Source organism: Oncorhynchus mykiss, chromosome 2, assembly GCF_057628025.1.
Source record: "Oncorhynchus mykiss isolate SJ-2025 chromosome 2, ASM5762802v1, whole genome shotgun sequence".
Lineage (NCBI taxonomy): Eukaryota > Metazoa > Chordata > Actinopteri > Salmoniformes > Salmonidae > Oncorhynchus > Oncorhynchus mykiss.
The window spans coordinates 63,589,766-63,607,095 of NC_143023.1; the positions used below are offsets into that span (position 1 = coordinate 63,589,766).

Here is a 17,330-nt window from a genome sequence, read left to right on the forward strand (position 1 = left end):
CTGTACAGTCCTCCATTAACATTCTGTACAGTCCTCCATTACCATTCTGTACAGTCCTCCATTACCGTCCGGAAACAGTGCTCCATTACCGTTCTGTACAGTCCTCCATTACCGTCTGGAAACAGTGCTCCATTACCGTTCTGTACAGTGCTCCATTACAGTTTTCTGTACAGTCCTCCAGGAAGTTCTGTACCGACCTGCATTACCGTTCTGTACAGTCCTCCAGGAAGTTCTGTACCGACCTCCATTACCGTTCTGTACAGTCCTCCAGGAAGTTCTGTACCGACCTCCATTACCGTTCTGTACAGTCCTCCAGGAAGTTCTGTACCGACCTCCCAACAGTTCCACCGTTTGTCAGTGTTATTGTTATTGCTGTAGAGAGAAAGGGACAGCCCCTGTGTGTTTATCCCAGTTAGAGGCATTCATGCTGTTAGTGTTCGTGTTGTTGACAGTGTGATACTATAGATCTCCAAGGTGCCAGTTTTAAAGTGAATTTCAACGTCACAGACATTTCAGTGTCCCGACAGACCCCCAGTCCTGACATGTTTGCGTCTCTTGTTTGTGTCTGTGTACCACTGCTATAGATCACCAAGGTGCCAGTGCAGGCGTGCCATCTGAAAACAGACTGCCAGTCCTGTGTGTCCACACGAGACCCCTACTGTGGCTGGTGTGTTCTGGAGGGCAGGTAAGAAAAACGCAGGAAAGCCGCACACTCTGTGTGCTCCTAATCATGTCCTGCAGAGATCCAGGTCAGCGTATCTCTCTCCCATGTCCCTCTAAACAGCCCTTGATAGGGCCAGCCTCCATCTGTGTAGTTGCTCTAGTGTTTTATGGTTGACAGTCCCGAGAGCAGTCAGTCTTTTCATTAGGGCCATACACTGAATAAGTGACTCTGTCCATCGGTACGGTAGCTGATAACACTCAGACGAGAGGGGTCAGAGGTCACTGTGAGACAGGAAGTCACGTGTGACCAGCTGGACAAGCTGGATGGAGAGCAGTGGCTGATGGGCGTTGGTGTTTTTTCAGGTGTACCAGGAGGTCATCCTGCCGGCGAGCGGAGGAGAAGAACGGCTGGCTGTGGAGCCCCAAGCAGCAGTGTGTGAAGATAGTGTCCTTCCACCCACCCAACCTCAGCTGCAGAAAGACCCAGCAGGTAGTGTACCGTGCTGGGCCTTGCTCTGGCAGGCCTGCCTAGATAAGTAATAAGAAATGTTTCCATTTTGAATCAGTGACCCTCTACTCTGAAACAATCTGCACTCTATTGATCCGGCTCGGAAAACTGAAAGTTGTTTATTAAAACGGAGAAATGTGCTGGAGCTCAAAGCACCTCCTCTGACTTTGCTCTCTACCCTCTCTGTTTCTCTCTACCCTCTCTGTTTCTCTACCCTCTCTCTGTTTCTCTCTACCCTCTCTCTGTTTCTCTACCATCTCTCTGTTTCTCTCTACCCTCTCTCTGTTTCTCTACCCTCTCTCTCTCTCTCTACCCTCTCTCTCTCTCTCTGTCTTTCTCTACCCTCTCTCTGTTTCTCTCTCATTCTCTCTCTCTCTACCCTCTCTCTCTCTCTCTGTTTCTCTACCCTCTCTCTGTTTCCCTCTACCCTCTCTCTGTTTCTCTAACCTCTCTGTTTCTCTCTACCCTCTCTCTGTTTCTCTACCCTCTCTACCCTCTCTCCCTCTCTCCTTTCTCTCTCTCTCTCTCTCTCTCTCTCTCTCTCTCTATCTCCTTTCTCTCTATCTGTTTATCTCTCTTTCTCTCTCTCTCTCTCTACCCTCTCTCTCTATCTACCCACTCTCTCTCTCAACCCCCTCTCTCTCTCTCTCCTTTCTCTATCTGTTTATCTCTCTCTCTACCCTCTCTCTACCCTCTCTCTCTCTATCTACCCTCTCTCTCTCTACCCTCTGTCTGTTTCTCTCTCATTCTCTGTCTCTACCCTCTCTCTGTTTCTCTCTACCCTCTCTCTGTTTCTCTCTACCCTCTCTCTGTTTCTCTACCCTCTCTGTTTCTCTCTACCCTCTCTATTTCTCTCTACCCTCTCTCTGTTTCTCTCTACCCTCTCTCTGTTTCTCTACCCTCTCTCTATTTCTCTCTACCATCTCTCTGTTTCTCTACCCTCTCTCTGTTTCTCTCTACCCTCTCTCTGTTTCTCTACACTCTCTGTTTCTCTCTACCCTCTCTCTGTTTCTCTCTACCCTCTCTTTGTTTCTCTCTACCCTCTCTCTGTTTCTCTCTACCCTCTCTCTTTTTCTCTCTACCTCTCTCTGTTTCTCTACCCTCTCTCTGTTTCTCTCTACCCTCTCTCTGTTTCTCTCTACCCTCTCTTTGTTTCTCTCTACCCTCCCTCTGTTTCTCTCTACCCTCTCTCTGTTTCTCTACCCTCTCTCTGTTTCTCTACCCTCTTTCTGTTTCTCTCTACCCTCTCTCTGTTTCTCTCTACCATCTCTCTGTTTCTCTACCCTCTCTCTCTTTCTCTCTCTCCTTTCTCTCTATCTGTTTATCTCTCTCTCTCTCTCTACCCTCTCTCTCTCTATCTACCCTCTCTCTCTCTCTACCCTCTGTCTGTCTCTGTCTCTACCCTCTCTCTCTCTCTCTCCTTTCTCTCTCTCTCTCTCTCTCTTGCTCTCTCTCTCTCTCTCCTTTCTCTCTCTGTTTATCTCTCTCTCTCTCTCTCTCTCGCTCTCCTTTCTCTCTCTCTGTTTCTCTCTCTCTCTCTCTCTCTCTCTACCCTCTCTCTGTTTCTCTCTCATTATCTCTCTCTCCACCCTCTCTCTCTCTCTCTCCTTTCTCTCTATCTGTTTATCTCTCTCTCTCTCCTTTCTCTCTCTCTCTCTCCCTTGCTCTCCTTTCTCTCTCTCTGTTTATCCTTCTCTGTTTCTCTCTCTCTTTCTCTGTTTTCCTTCCTTTCTCTCTCTCCCCTCTCTCTCTGTTTATCTCTCTGTTTCTCTCTCTCTTTCTCTGTTTTCATTCCTTGCTTTCTTTCTCTCTCTCTTTCATTCCTTGCTCTCCTTTCTCTCTCTCTGTTTCTCTCCCTCTCGGTTTTCCTTCATTTCTCTCTCCCGTGTCTCTCTCTCTCAGGTGGAGATCAACGTGCCCTCCCTCCCCTCCGTCGGGCAGGCAGACCGTCTGCACTGTGTGTTTCCCTCCTATATGAGTGAGGCTACCATGGCCTCTGGCCAGGTCACCTGTGCCCTGCCCAACCCTGTCTCTTTACCATCTACACCTGAACACCAGGGTAGGACCACACTCACTGTAGTACGGGTCAGGAGTTTTTCCTGACCGGGAAAACTCAGGGCCCTGGGTTTACACTCAGAGACAAAAAGGTGCTATCTAGAACCTAAAAGGGTTCTTTGTCTGTCCCCATAGGAGAACCCCTTGAATAACTATTTTTGGTACTAGGTAGAACCCTTTTGAGTTTCATCAAGAACCCTTTCCACAGAGGAACCACTTTTTCTAAGAGTGTTGGCTGTAACTACCTATGGACCAGAGTATTTCCTTGTCAGGTCATGTAGTCAGGAAATACTCCTGGCCCTATATAGCTATATCTCACTGAGCTCTGTATGTTATTTGGATATCACAGCAACCTGTATCTTCACCAATCACAAGGACACTCTGCTCCTCTCTGTTCCTCTCTGCTCCTGTCTGTTCCTCTCTGCTCCTGTCTGTTCCTCTCTGCTCCTGTCTGCTCCTCTCTGCTCCTGTCTGTTCCTCTCTGCTCCTCTCTGTTCCTCTCTGCTCCTGTCTGCTCCTGTCTGTTCCTCTCTGCTCCTGTCTGTTCCTCTCTGCTCCTGTCTGCTCCTCTCTGCTCCTGTCTGTTCCTCTCTGCTCCTGTCTGCTCCTGTATGTTCCTCTCTGCTCCTCTCTGCTCCTGTCTGTTCCTCTCTGCTCCTGTCTGTTCCTCTCTGCTCCTCTCTGCTCTTGTCTGTTCCTCTCTGCTCCTCTTTGTGCCTCTGCTCCCGTCTGTTCCTCTCTGTACCTCTCTGCTCCTGTCTGTTCCTCTCTGTTCCTCTCTGCTCCTCTCTGTTCCTCTCTGCTCCTGTCTGTTCCTCTCTGCTCCTGTCTGTTCCTCTCTGCTCCTGTCTGTTCCTCTCTGCTCCTGTCTGTTCCTCTCTGCTCCTCTCTGTTCCTCTCTGCTCCTCTCTGTTCCTCTCTGCTCCTGTCTGTTCTTCTCTGTTCCTCTCTGCTCCTGTCTGGTCCTCTTTGTTCCTCTCTGCTCCTGTCTGTTCCTCTCTGCTCCTCTCTGCTCCTGTTTGTTCCTCTCTGCTCCTGTCTGTTCCTCTCTGTTCCTCTCTGCTCCTGTCTGTTCCTCTTTGTTCCTCTCTGCTCCTGTCTGTTCCTCTCTGCTCCTGTCTGTTCCTCTCTTCTCCTGTCTGCTCCTCTCTGCTCCTGTCTTTCCTCTCTGCTCCTGTCTGCTCCTGTCTGTTCCTCTCTGCTCCTCTCTGCTCCTGTCTGTTCCTCTCTGCTCCTGTCTGTTCCTCTCTGCTCCTCTCTGCTCTTGTCTGTTCCTCTCTGCTCCTCTTTGTGCCTCTCTGCTCCTGTCTGTTCCTCTCGTCCCCTCTTTGTGCCTCTCTGCTCCCGTCTGTTCCTCTCTGCTCCTGTCTGCTCCTGTCTGTTCCTCTCTGTTCCTCTCTGCTCCTCTCTGTTCCTCTCTGCTCCTGCCTGTTCCTCTCTGCTCCTGTCTGTTCCTCTCTGCTCCTGTCTGTTCCTCTCTGCTCCTGTCTGTTCCTCTCTGCTCCTCTCTGTTCCTCTCTGCTCCTCTCTGTTCCTCTCTGCTCCTGTCTGTTCCTCTCTGTTCCTCTCTGCTCCTGTCTGGTCCTCTTTGTTCCTCTCTGCTCCTGTCTGTTCCTCTCTGCTCCTCTCTGCTCCTCTCTGCTCCTGTCTGTTCCTCTCTGATCCTGTCTGTTCCTCTCTGCTCCTGTCTGTTCCTCTTTGTTCCTCTCTGCTCCTGTCTGTTCCTCTCTGCTCCTCTCTGTTCCTCTCTGCTCCTGTCTGTTCCTCTCTGCTCCTGTCTGCGCCTCTCTGCTCCTCTCTGTTCCTCTCTGCTCATCTCTGCTTCTGTCTGTTCCTCTCTGCTCCTCTCTGCTCCTGTCTGTTTCTCTCTGCTCCTCTCTGTTCCTCCCTGCTCTTCTCTGCTTCTCTCTGCTCCTCTTTGTGCTTCTATGCTCCTGTCTGTTCCTCTCTGCTCCTCTCTGTTCCTCCCTGCTCTTCTCTGCTTCTCTCTGCTCCTCTTTGTGCTTCTATGCTCCTGTCTGTTCCTCTCTGCTCCTGTCTGTTCCTCTCTGCTCCTCTCTGTTCCTCCCTGCTCTTCTCTGCTTCTCTCTGCTCCTCTTTGTGCTTCTATGCTCCTGTCTGTTCCTCTCTGCTCCTCTCTGCTCGTGTCTGTTCCTCTCTGCTCCTCTTTGTGCCTCTCTGCTCCTCTCTGCTCCTCTCTGTTCCTCTCTGCTCTTCTTTGTGCCTCTCTGCGCCCGTAGATTTCGTGGCGGTACCCATTAAGATCTTTGTGAACGAGTCGGTGGAGCTGGCCACCAGAGAGTTCAAGTTCTACAACTGTTCAGCCACTGTGAGGAAAGCAGAAAACACACCGTGAGTTAACTCTCTGTACTGCACTCTCTCTACCCTACTCTCTGTACTGCACTCTCTCTACCCTACTCTCTGTACTGCACTCTCTCTACCCCACTCTCTCTACCCTACTCTCTGTACTGCACTCTCTCTACCCCACTCTCTGTACCGCACTCTCTCTACCCTACTCTCTGTACTGCACTCTCTCTACCCCACTCTCTCTACCCTACTCTCTGTACTGCACTCTCTCTACCCCACTCTCTCTACCCTACTCTCTGTACTGCACTCTCTCTACCCCACTCTCTGTACCGCACTCTCTCTGTACTGCACTCTCTCTACCCCACTCTCTGTACCGCACTCACTCTACCCCACTCTCTCTACCCTACTCTCTGTACTGCACTCTCTCTACCCCACTCTCTCTACTCCACTCTCTCTACCCTACTCTCTGTACTGCACTCTCTCTACCCCACTCTCTGTACCGCACTCTCTCTACCCCAATCTCTGTACTGCATTCTCTCTACCCCACTCTCTCTACCCCACTCTCTCTACTCCACTCTCTCTACCCCACTCTCTGTACTGCACTCTCTCTACCGCACTCTCTCTACCCCACTCTCTTCCCCACTCTCTGTACTGCACTCTCTCTACCCCACTCTCTCAACCCCACTCTCTGTACTGCACTCTCTCTACCCCACTCTCTCTACTCCACTCTCTCTACCCCACTCGCTGTACTGCACTCTCTCTACCCCACTCTTTCTACCTCACTCTCTGTACTGCACTCTCTCTTCCCCACTGTCTGTACTGCACTCTCTCTACCCCACTCTCTGTACTGCACTCTCTCTACCCCACTCTCTCTACCCCACTCTCTCTACCCCACTCTCTCTACCTCTCTCTATCTACCCCACTCTCTGTACTGCACTCTCTCTACCCCACTCTCTCTACCCCACTCTCTGTACTGCACTCTCTCTACCCACTCTCTGTACCCCACTCTCTCTACCCCACACTCTCTCCCCCACTCTCTGTACTCCACTCTCTCGTCCCCACTCTCTGTACTCCACTCTCTCTACCCCACTCTCCGTACTGCACACTCTCTACCCCACTCTCTCTTCCCCACTCTCTCTGCTCCACTCTCTCTACTCCACTCTCTCTACCCCACTCTCTGTACTGCACTCTCTCTACCCACTCTCTGTACCCCACTCTCTCTACCCCACACTCTCTCCCCCACTCTCTCTCCCCCACTCTCTCTACCCCACTCTCTGTACTCCACTCTCTGTACTGTACTTTCTCTACCCCACTCTCTCTACTCCACTCTCTCTACCCCACTCTCTGTACTGCACTCTCTCTACCCACTCTCTGTACCCCACTCTCTCTACCCCACACTCTCTCCCCCACTCTCTCTCCCCCACTCTCTCTACCCCACTCTCTGTACTCCACTCTCTGTACTGTACTTTCTCTACCCCACTCTCTCTACCCCACTCTCTCTACTCCACTCTCTCTACTCCACTCTCTCTACCCCACTCTCTGTACTCCACTCTCAATACCCCACTCTCTGTACTGCACTCTCTCTACCCCACTCTCTCTACCCCACTCGCTGTACTGCACTCGCTCTCTACCCCACTCTCTCTTCCCCACTCTCTGTACTGCACTCTCTCTACCCCACTCTCTCTACCCAACTCTCTGTACTGCACTCTCTACCCCACTCTCTGTACTGCACTCTCTCTACCCCACTCTCTCTACCTCACTCTCTGTACTGCACTCTCTCTACCCCACTCTCTCTACCCCACTCTCTGTACTGCACTCTCTCTACCCCACTCTCTCTACCTCACTCTCTGTACTGCACTCTCTCTACCCCACTCTATCTACCCCACTCTCTGTACTGCACTCTCTCTACCCCACTCTCTCTACCTCACTCTCTGTATTCCACTCTCTCTATTCCACTCTCTCTACTTCACTCTCTGTACTCCACTCTCTCTATTCCACTCTCTCTACCCCACTCTCTGTACCTCACTATCTGGGCTCATTGTGCTGACAACTTTGATGGAAAGGAATATCAGCATGTGAACAAGGTGAAGGGTTCTGCTCCTGTGGGTAAACGGTGATTCATGATACTGGGATTGAATGCATCTCCTGCATTCTGACCTTTTTTTTTATTACCAACCTGCAGGAAATGACTTCAGTTTCCTTTTTCATTCATCAAGAAATACAAGTCCATCTCCAACATATGTGTTTTCTTCCGTGGCTGCTTCCTGTGTTGTTTTTTCACCCGGAGGAAAAGCACGTGATAAATGAGCTTTGTTTAAGGTGGAGAGACATGTTTACCATCAACAACATGGGTACAGCTACAGGAATACTGTCACAGTTTTTTTAATTGAGTGCGCCTCCCGGCTGTGGGCGTGTGTCCTAGGTGCATGTCGTGTGTGGCCAGTCCATGGGGCTGCCAGTGGAACACACAGGACCACACCTGCCAGGACGTGGATGGTACAGTGTCGGGCCCTCAGATCATCAAACACAGACAGGTAGGTGCTCCGTTAAACAGGTTCAAATGCATCACGGTTCGTTAGAGCCTTTGCATGGCATGTCAATGTGCAAGTCAACAGATCCGTCAGAGAGCTGACAAGTGATCCGTCTGGATGAGAGTTTGTCTGCCGAAGTTCAAAAATGCAATTGCTCTGACATGTTCATTTCTGAAATTGGCATTTCATTTTTTGTCTCTGTTTAGGGAGCGAGGTGTCCCCAGTTTGAAAACCCTGACCCTGTGCTCATTCCTGTCGGGTTCAAAACCACCATCAGCTTCGAGGGCATCAATCTGGATGTGTACCAGGTAAATGACATGTTTTAAATATTTGATATCGCTGTTATATTAGGTTTACATTTAGACACTCCTAGAATCTATGGAAGTTCAGAAGAACAGCGGGGACTAGTTAGTGGTGAATCCGACCATAGTCACGTTGAGTAGAACCTTTTTGTTCCTGAGCATGTACACAACTAACCCTCTCCTCCTCCGCAGGACCGGACATTCACCATCGGCACGGAGCTGATGAGGAACTTGAAGGAGGACGTCAGGTCTGAAGACGGGCCCTTCTACAGTTTCAGCGGTTTTAATGTGCGTCAGAACTGCTTATTGACCCACACCTGTCAATAGTAGCTTTCACTTCACTCTGTCTTGAAGGGGTGAAGGGTTCATAAGGTGTTGCTTGGTCGGGATGTTGTAATGTATGGTCACTTTACCTGGTTTGTGTCAGTCAGTTTGATATTATAGCACCCCCCCATGGACAAAAACCCCACTTTAATTTTTTTTTATATCCTCAAACTGTGCGTTTTCTGTGATTGGAAAGCGTCTTTGAAACGGTACAGATACTTATTCCCACATCTTCTGCTGTTTCTGAATGGTTGCCGAAGTGTATAAGTCACGAAGATAACTTTTCTCTGGCATATTTTGGAGATGTGTCATTAATCACTGGATTAATAGGTCGTTTGTGTTCCCGTCTCTAGTTTTCCTTCGACAAGTCACAGGAAACCAACGTTCTGTTCTACGTGAAGGACAAAGAGACGGGCAGGAAGATAGACAGCACGCTGAATGGTAAGTGGTACATGCAAATATCCAACCGTGTTGACCCGAGGTGGAAAAGTACCCAATTGTCCTCGTTGTAAGTAAAGATGCCTTAATAGAAAATGACTCAAGTAAAAGTGAAAGTCACCCAGTAAAATACTACTTGAGTAAAAAAATCTAGAAGTATTTGGTTTTAAATATACTTAAGTATCAAAAGTAAAAGCATAAATCATTTCACATTCATTATATTAAACAAACCAGACAGCACATTTTTCTTGTTTTTTTAATAATTTATAATCTTTTATTTAATTGATAACATAATTTACAAATGAAGCATGTGTGTTTAGTGAGTCTGCCAGATCAGAGTCAGTAGATGACCAGGGATGTTCTCTTGACCATTTTCCTGTATAGCTAAGCATTCAATATGTAACGAGTACTTTTGGGTGTCAGGGAAAATGTATGCAGTAAAAAGTACATTATTTTCTTTAGGAAAGTAGTGATGTAAAAGTAGAAGCTGTCAAAAATATAAACACTGAAGTAAAGTACAGATACCCCCAAAAAACGAATTTGTACTTAAATACTGTACACCACTGCTGTTTACAACATCCCAAAGGGATGTGTGGACATGAAACGACAATTGGGGAAGCCTTATTTGGCAAAGTGATACATTAATACATTGACACATTTACCGACATAATCTTTGCCATCGTCTAAGTGAATTAGTCCAAAACCACCGTTGTACTACTGATGGCCCAGTGTCATGCAAATGAAATGACAGAATAGTCCCTAGTATTCTACGGCTCTCCTCTTCCTTCACAGTGACCCTATATAACTGCTCACTGGGCCGGGAGGATTGCAGCCTGTGTAAGAACGCTGCTCCTAAGTACAGTTGCGTGTGGTGCACCAAGAGAAAGTCGTGCGTCTATGAGAAGCTGTGTATTGACCAGGCCACAGAGGACCCGCAGGACACCGAGTGCCCTGACCCACAAATCACTGACGTGAGTAACACACCTGTCTTTGAACCTGCAACAAAATCGACTATTGATTATCACCGACTGACTAGACATTTTGATGTTCACTTCGATGATTGGTCTTATTTCATCCCCCAGTAGCTACTGACAATGAGGTCTGTTCAATGGCTGTCGAATGCCCACACGCGAAAGGGGCGCCTCTGATCAATTGTCAATTCTAAAGGCTGGGCTACAGTCTCGAACACAGTCTTTCACAGACGAGTTTGTGTCTTATTTCAAGGTGCTACTCTGCAAACGACTGTGTACACTTTCATCCAAAAGTGGCCGGGTACTGCATAGTAACCGCTAAGCCTGCCATCTTAAACCTGTTCCCCAATCCCCCTCTCAGATCATCCCTCGCTACGGACCCGTGAAGGGGGGCATCTCTGTCACCATCAAGGGCTCCAACCTGGGCATCCACAAGGATGACATCAAGGCCGTCAGTGTGGTGGGGGTCCCCTGCATACACCAGGAGGACAGATACGCCGTCTCCACCAGGTAAACACACCAAATGGCCCCCTATTCCCTTTATAGTGCACTGCTTTAGACCAGCGCTCCACGGGACACACCCGCAGCCTCTGAGTGTGTGTAGATGGGCGACAGAAGGGGTTGTACCGTGGCGCGTTGTGTGTTCTGTCGTATACTGTGGCCTACCCAAATGTACACGAGCCCTCGAAAATGTCTTCCTTCCTCCCGGGTCTCTAGTGTGGTGTGCGAGATCGGCCCCTTGGACCCGCTGAGCACCAACTGGGGGCCGGTGGAGGTGGAGCTGGAGGGAGGGAAGAGAGGAACGTCCTCCGTTTTCTTCACATACCGGGTAGCTAACCTACCGCATGTCTTCACTTCAATCACAGTCCTACACTTCTGGATGGGAGGGCGGACTCATGAAGTGTCTACCTGATTTGGTTATGTTATCGCCATTGTTTTATTTTCAATTTCCCAGCTATGCAGACGCTGTATTAAAGAGCCCCTTTATCAGTACGCATGAAGGGCATGACATTTAAGTGTAATAATGTTCTGTGAATAAACTACTCTGATACTGCCACATTACACCGGCAGGTAATGCCCAGAATGATAAGACGAAATTGAGTTTTGTATATTATAGTTGTGTGTATTATTTTAGAATGTGCGATATGCCGCTTCCATTTCCTCTGGTGCCTTAACAGGGTACGCTGGAGCAATTTGACTGTCTACCTTTATATCTCACACGGCTAAAGCTTCCCCACAGGGGACCGCTCCGCCTAACTGTTTACTCAGCAAATTGAAGGAAATGCGTGTGGGGTTGGGTGGGTGTGTGTGTGTGTGTGTGTGCATTTTGAAAGCCTTGTGGGGGAAGAAATGAGACATGAATAGGATGACAGGGCGTGTTTTCTTACATGATCCTCCAGGACCCCATAGCCAGCTCGGTTCACCCCGACAGGGGCTCCAAGGCCGGGGGCATGGTCATCACCATCTCTGGCTCCAACCTGGACACAGCCACCAGGGAGGACGTCAGTGTCACCGTCGGCGGGGTGGTGTGCACTGTGTAAGTACTGCTGCATCCTGGGAAAGGAACTAGTATTAGGCAAGGTTGCGGTGGTCTGGTCACTGGTCACCTGCAGATTATTTCACTTCAGCCAACCCTTTGGCATGACAACGTGCAAAATAACAGGTGCTTTAAGCATTAGTGTGTACAGATCTAGCAAGCAGGGTTGATGTATTGAAAAATACCTTCATTTCAAATTTGCCCATGATTTTCTTTAATTACCTAGCTGTCGTGGTTCTGCCATGTTAGTCTCCTGTGCACCGTGACCCCTGTTGACCCCTAGTTCTGAGTGGTCTGTGTCCCTGGCTGACTATGTCCCTGGCTGTGTCCTTGTCTGCAGGGAGACTTTCGGTGCGAACATCACCTGCAGGATGGGAGAGTACCGGGCAGACAAGGTCCCCTCTGACCTGCTCATGGTCACGGTAAAGTATGGGAAGAACACCACCACGGCCGTCCCCACAGCCTTCCAGTTCTGGGAGAACCCCACTATCCTGGACCACCACCCCAAGGGAAGCTTTGTGTGGTGAGTATCAGACCTCTAGAGACAAGAAGCTATTATAGAGGCTTCCACTTTGTCTCACATCAACTAGCAAGACAACTCCATCTGCACTGAGACGTGATCCGTTAGAATGATGCCACCTGTCGTAAGACAATGAAAGCTTCCCTAGTGTAGTTTAATGGCATTCAATTTCCAACACACCTGGCTCCCTCTCCTGACAACAGTTTGTAGCATCAATGTCAAATCAAATCAATGTCAAGTCAGAATTTGTCCCATCCACCGATGGTCCTTCCACCACATATGGACAGTTAAATGTGTAGACCTTACCATGAAATGCTTACTTACAAGCCCGTAACCAACAATGCAGTTCAAGAAATAGAGTTAAGAAAATATTGACTAAATTAACTGAAGTAAAACATTTTTTTTTATAATAACAAGTAACACAAGAAAATGACATATCAATAACAATAATGAGGCGCTATACAGGGGGTACAGATTAGTTGAGGTAATTTGTAAAGTGACAATGTATAGATAATATCAGCGAGTAGCAGCAGTGTAAAAACAATATTAATAGTCCGGGTGGCAATTTCATTAATTGTTCAGTTGTCTTATAGCTTGGGGGTAGAAGCTGTTAAGGAGCCTTTCGGTCCTAGACTTGGTATCGCTTGCCGTGCGGTAACAGAGAGAACAGTCTATGACTTGGGTTACTGGAGTCTTTGACAATTTTTTGGGCCTTCCTCTGACACCACCTGGTATAGAGGTCTGGGATGTCAGGAAGCTTGGTCCCAGTGTCGTACCCTCTGTAGCAACTTACGGTCAGATGCCGAGCAGTTGCCATACCAGGCAGTGATGCACCCAGTCAGGTCTCGATGGTCCATGCTCTCGATGGTGCAGCTGTAGAACTTTCTGAGGATCTGGGGACCCATGCCAAATATTTTCAGTCTCCTGAGGGGGAAAAGGTGTCGTCATGCCCTCTTCACAACTGCCTTGGTGTGTTTGGACCATGATAGTTAGTTGTGGACACCAAGGAACTTGAAACTCTCGACCCGCTCCACTTCAGCCTCGTCGATGTTAATGGGGGTCTGTTTGGCCCTCTTTTTCCTATAGGCAATGATCATCTCTTTTGTTATTCTCACATTGAGGGAGAGGTTGTTGTCCTGGCACCAAACTGCCAATTCTTTGACTTCCTCCCTATAGGCTGTCTCATCGTTGTCGGTGATCAGGCACAGGGACTATGATGGTCTGTTTGAAACATGTAGGTATTACAGACTCGATCAGGGAGAGTTTGAAAATGTCAATGAAGACACTTGGTCCGTGCATGCATGCCAGTTGGTCCGTGCATGCTTTGAGTACACATCCTGGTCATTTGTCTGGCCCCACACCTTTTGAATGTTGACCTGTTTAAAGGTTTTGCTCACATCGGCTACGGAGAGCGTGATCACACAGTCGCCCGGAACAGCTGGTGCTCTCATGCATGCTTCAGTGTTGCTTGCCTCGAAGCAAGCATAAAAGGCATATAGCTCGTCTGGTATGCTCGTGTTACTGGGCAGCTCGCAGCTGGGTTTCCCTTTATAATATTTTTCAAGCCCTGCAACATCCGACAAGAGTCTGAGCTGGTGTAGTAGGATTCAATCTTAGTCCTGTATTAACGCTTTGCCTGTTTGCCACAGCAGGTTTTCTTATATGTGTCCGTTTTAGTGTCCCGCTCCTTGAAAGAGGTAGCTATAGCCTTTAGCTCGGTGCGGATGTTGCCTATAATCCATGGCTTCTGGTTGCAATGGTACGGTCACTGTGGAGACGACATCGTCAATGCACTTATTGATGAGTGCTGATGAAGAGAGAGTTGATTAAGCCGGTGACTGAGGTGGTATGCTCCTCAATGCCATTGGATGAATCCCGGAACATATTCCAGTCTGTGCTAGCAAAACAGTCCTGTAGCGTAGCATCTGCGTCATCTGACCACTTCCGTATTGACCGAGTCACTGGTACTTCCTGCTTTAGTTTTAGCTTGTAAGCAGGAATCAGGAGGATAGAATTATGGTCAGATTTGCCAAATGGAGGTCGAGGGAGAGCTTTGTACTTGTCTCTGTGTCTGGGGTAAAGGTGGTCTCGAGTTTTTCTCCTCTGGTTACACAGGAATGCTGGTAGAAATTAGATAAAATGGATTTAATGTGATATCTCTTCTGTTGGATGAAATGTGAATGTGATACCCTCCGTGGGTTAAAACCATTCACTTCGCCCCTTTGTTTCCGGTGATGTTGTTTCAGTGGTGGAAGGACCATCGTGGTGACAGGATCCGGGTTTGACCTCATCCAGAACGCCATTATGAGGGTCCAGGCCTCGGCAGACGAGTGGTCCGGCATGACTCCTACTGAGGTATGGATTCATCTCTCTCTTTCTCTCTCGTTCTCTTTCTCTGCCTCTCTGTTTCACTATCTCTCCACCGCTGGCAGTGTATCAGGTTATATGTCAATCAAACCTCAGTCACTCCAGCTCAGCCCTAAATCTAAATCCTAAACCACCCCTCTGTCGCAACCACATATGGACGGTTAAATTACTCCCCATAAACTAACTTTCAGTGATCAGGAAGAAAGATGCCATAGGCCTGCATTACTGCCTCATTATAGACCATAATTCCTTAAACCTGGAAGATTGCATCAAAAAAAGCTCTGGTTCCTCCAGAAATAATCAAGGGAGTTTGACTTAATGTCACACAGTCCACCCAGAGCTACTGTAGGGGCTTTGCAGACGCAGACTCCTGCCCCCTGATGCCTTGGGCGGGATAAGCAGCAATTTTATGCATTTCATTTAGAGGCTATATTGAATAGAGGAATTAAGGTTCCAGCTGATGATGTGGTTAAGCAGCTTTGATCTGTTCTGCTCCTCTCTCTCTCTCCCTGGGTGGCAGGGACTTAAGGCTGGGGTCTTAGGGGAAGCCCCACAAACTGGTGGCTGGTAAAGTTGACTTATTAAAGACCTCGTGTGGTTGAAATCACAATCTTTCCATGGTAATATTCGGTATATTCTGGCCGTTCTGAACTGTATACAACTACCCTTCATGTTGCTGGACCCCAGGAAGAGTAGCTGCTGCTTTGGCAGATCCTGAATCAATACAAATTCAAGCTCAACATTTAATGTAGGCCCATAGTGGTTCTAAAATGTATGTGTCTTGGAATGAGCATAGTGTGATGGTTAAAGACTATAGCCATTATGTTGTTTTTCACCTCTGTATATGTACAGGAACAGTATGGAATTCAGGGCGGTCTCACCCTAAACAAAAAAAGCACATGGCATCTTTTTAATTCTGTGGGTCTCACCTCTCCTCCTCTCCTTCTCCTCTCATCGTCCCCCAGTACCTCCAGGAGGCTCTGAATAAGAACGACACGGTTCTCCGGTTCCTGTCCCCTGCCGTCAACAGGTCCTCTGAGACCCAGGTGTTCAGGACCTTCATCCAGCTGGACAACTGGGTGAGGGAGCTCAAGCCCTTCGACTACCACCCCAACCCTGCCTTCAACCCCCTCACCAAGAAGATCATCACTGAGACCTCCATCATCATCGTCACTGTGAGTATGTTGCACTCGAAATGAGGAAATTAAAAGACTGTGTTTTGATTTGGGCCAGGAGTTATTTTCCTGGCCCATGTGAGCTGACCTAGTATACAGTGCATTCAGAAAGTATACAGACCCCTTGACTTTTTCCACATTTTGTAACGTTACAGCCTTGTTTTAAAATGGATTAAATTCATTATTTTCCTCATCAATCTACACGCAATACCCCATAATGACAAAGTAAAAACAGGTACCTTATTTACATACGTATTCAGACCCTTTGCTATAAGACTCGAAATTGAGCTCAGGTGCATCCTATTTCCATTGATCATCCTTGAGATGTTTCTACAAGTTGATTAGAGTCCATCTGTGGTAAATTAAATTGATTGGACATGATTTGGAAAGGCACCACCTGTCTATATAAGGTCCAGTTGACAGTGCATGTCAGAGCAAAAACCAAGCCACGAAGTAGAAAGAATTGTCCGTAGAGCTCTGAGACAGGATTGTGTCGAGGCACAGATCTGGGGGAAGGGTACCAAAAAAGGTCTGCAGCATTGAAGGTCCCCGAGAACACAGTGGCCTCCATCATTCTTAAATGGAAAAGTTTGTAACCACCAAGATTTTTCCTAGATCTGGCCATCCGGTCAAACTAAGCAGTCGGGGGAGAATGGCCTTGGTCAATGAGGTGACCAAGAACCCAATGGACACTCTGACAGAGCTCCAGAGTTCCTCTGTGGAGATGGGAGAACCTTCCAGAAGGACAACCATCTCTGCAGCACTCCACCAATCAGGCCTTTATGGTAGAGTGGCCAGACGGAAGCCACTCCTCAGTAAAAGGCACATGACAGCCCGCTTGGAGTTTGACAAAAGGCACCTAAAGGACCCTCAGACCATGAGAAATAAGATTCTCTGGTCTGATGAAACCAAGATTGATCTCTTTGGCCTGAATGCCAAGCATCACGTCTGGATTAACCCTGGCACCATCCCTACGGTGAAGCGTGTCGGTGGCAGCATCATGCTATGGGGATGTTTTTCCATGGCAGGGAACTGGGAGACTAGTCAGGTACAGAGCGATCCTTGATGAAAACCTGCTCCAGAGCGCTTAGGACCTCAGACTAGGGTGAAGGTTCACCTTCCAACAGGACGACGACCCTAAGCGCACAGCCAGGACAACGCTGGAGTGGCTTCGGGACAAGTCTCTGAATGTCCTTAAATGGCCCAGCCAGAGCCCGGAGTTGAATCCAATCTAATATCTCCAGAGAGACCTGAAAATAACTGTGCAGCGACACTCCCCATCCAACCTGATCTTGAGAGGATCTGCAGAGAAGGTGCTTCAACAAAGTACTGAGTAAAGGGTCTGAATACTTATGTAAATGTGATATGGGGTATTGTGTGTAGATTGATGAGGAAAAATACCCAATTGAATCCTTTTTAGAGTAAGGCTGTGTCGTGACATTGTATTAGTTAATGTGACGACTGTTGTTCATCGAATGATTAAAGTTTCTAATTGCGTGATTAACTGAATCAAGCAATTATTAACTCATTAACCTGGGGCACCATGGGAAAACTAGTTTTTATTGAGTTTCTATTTCCCAAATTAACTCAAAGAATATCAGAATATCAATTTTACAACAGCCGCTAATTAAC

The 17,330-nt window shown here is 48.1% G+C and overlaps 1 protein-coding gene across 1 annotated transcript in view; it reads left to right on the forward strand.

Moving 5' to 3' along the window:
* Positions 1-17,330, forward strand: part of plxnb2b (plexin b2b) — a 180,954-nt gene that overhangs the window by 138,877 nt on the left and 24,747 nt on the right. The window contains exons 6-20 of the mRNA XM_036952823.2: positions 585-685; positions 1,027-1,153; positions 3,074-3,230; positions 5,467-5,578; positions 7,956-8,067; positions 8,271-8,372; positions 8,559-8,654; positions 9,044-9,131; positions 9,921-10,099; positions 10,461-10,609; positions 10,817-10,928; positions 11,500-11,636; positions 11,977-12,159; positions 14,403-14,511; positions 15,489-15,698. Of these exons, the coding sequence (XP_036808718.2) occupies positions 585-685; positions 1,027-1,153; positions 3,074-3,230; positions 5,467-5,578; positions 7,956-8,067; positions 8,271-8,372; positions 8,559-8,654; positions 9,044-9,131; positions 9,921-10,099; positions 10,461-10,609; positions 10,817-10,928; positions 11,500-11,636; positions 11,977-12,159; positions 14,403-14,511; positions 15,489-15,698 (1,974 nt within the window). The remainder of the gene's footprint in view (positions 1-584; positions 686-1,026; positions 1,154-3,073; positions 3,231-5,466; positions 5,579-7,955; positions 8,068-8,270; positions 8,373-8,558; positions 8,655-9,043; positions 9,132-9,920; positions 10,100-10,460; positions 10,610-10,816; positions 10,929-11,499; positions 11,637-11,976; positions 12,160-14,402; positions 14,512-15,488; positions 15,699-17,330) is intronic.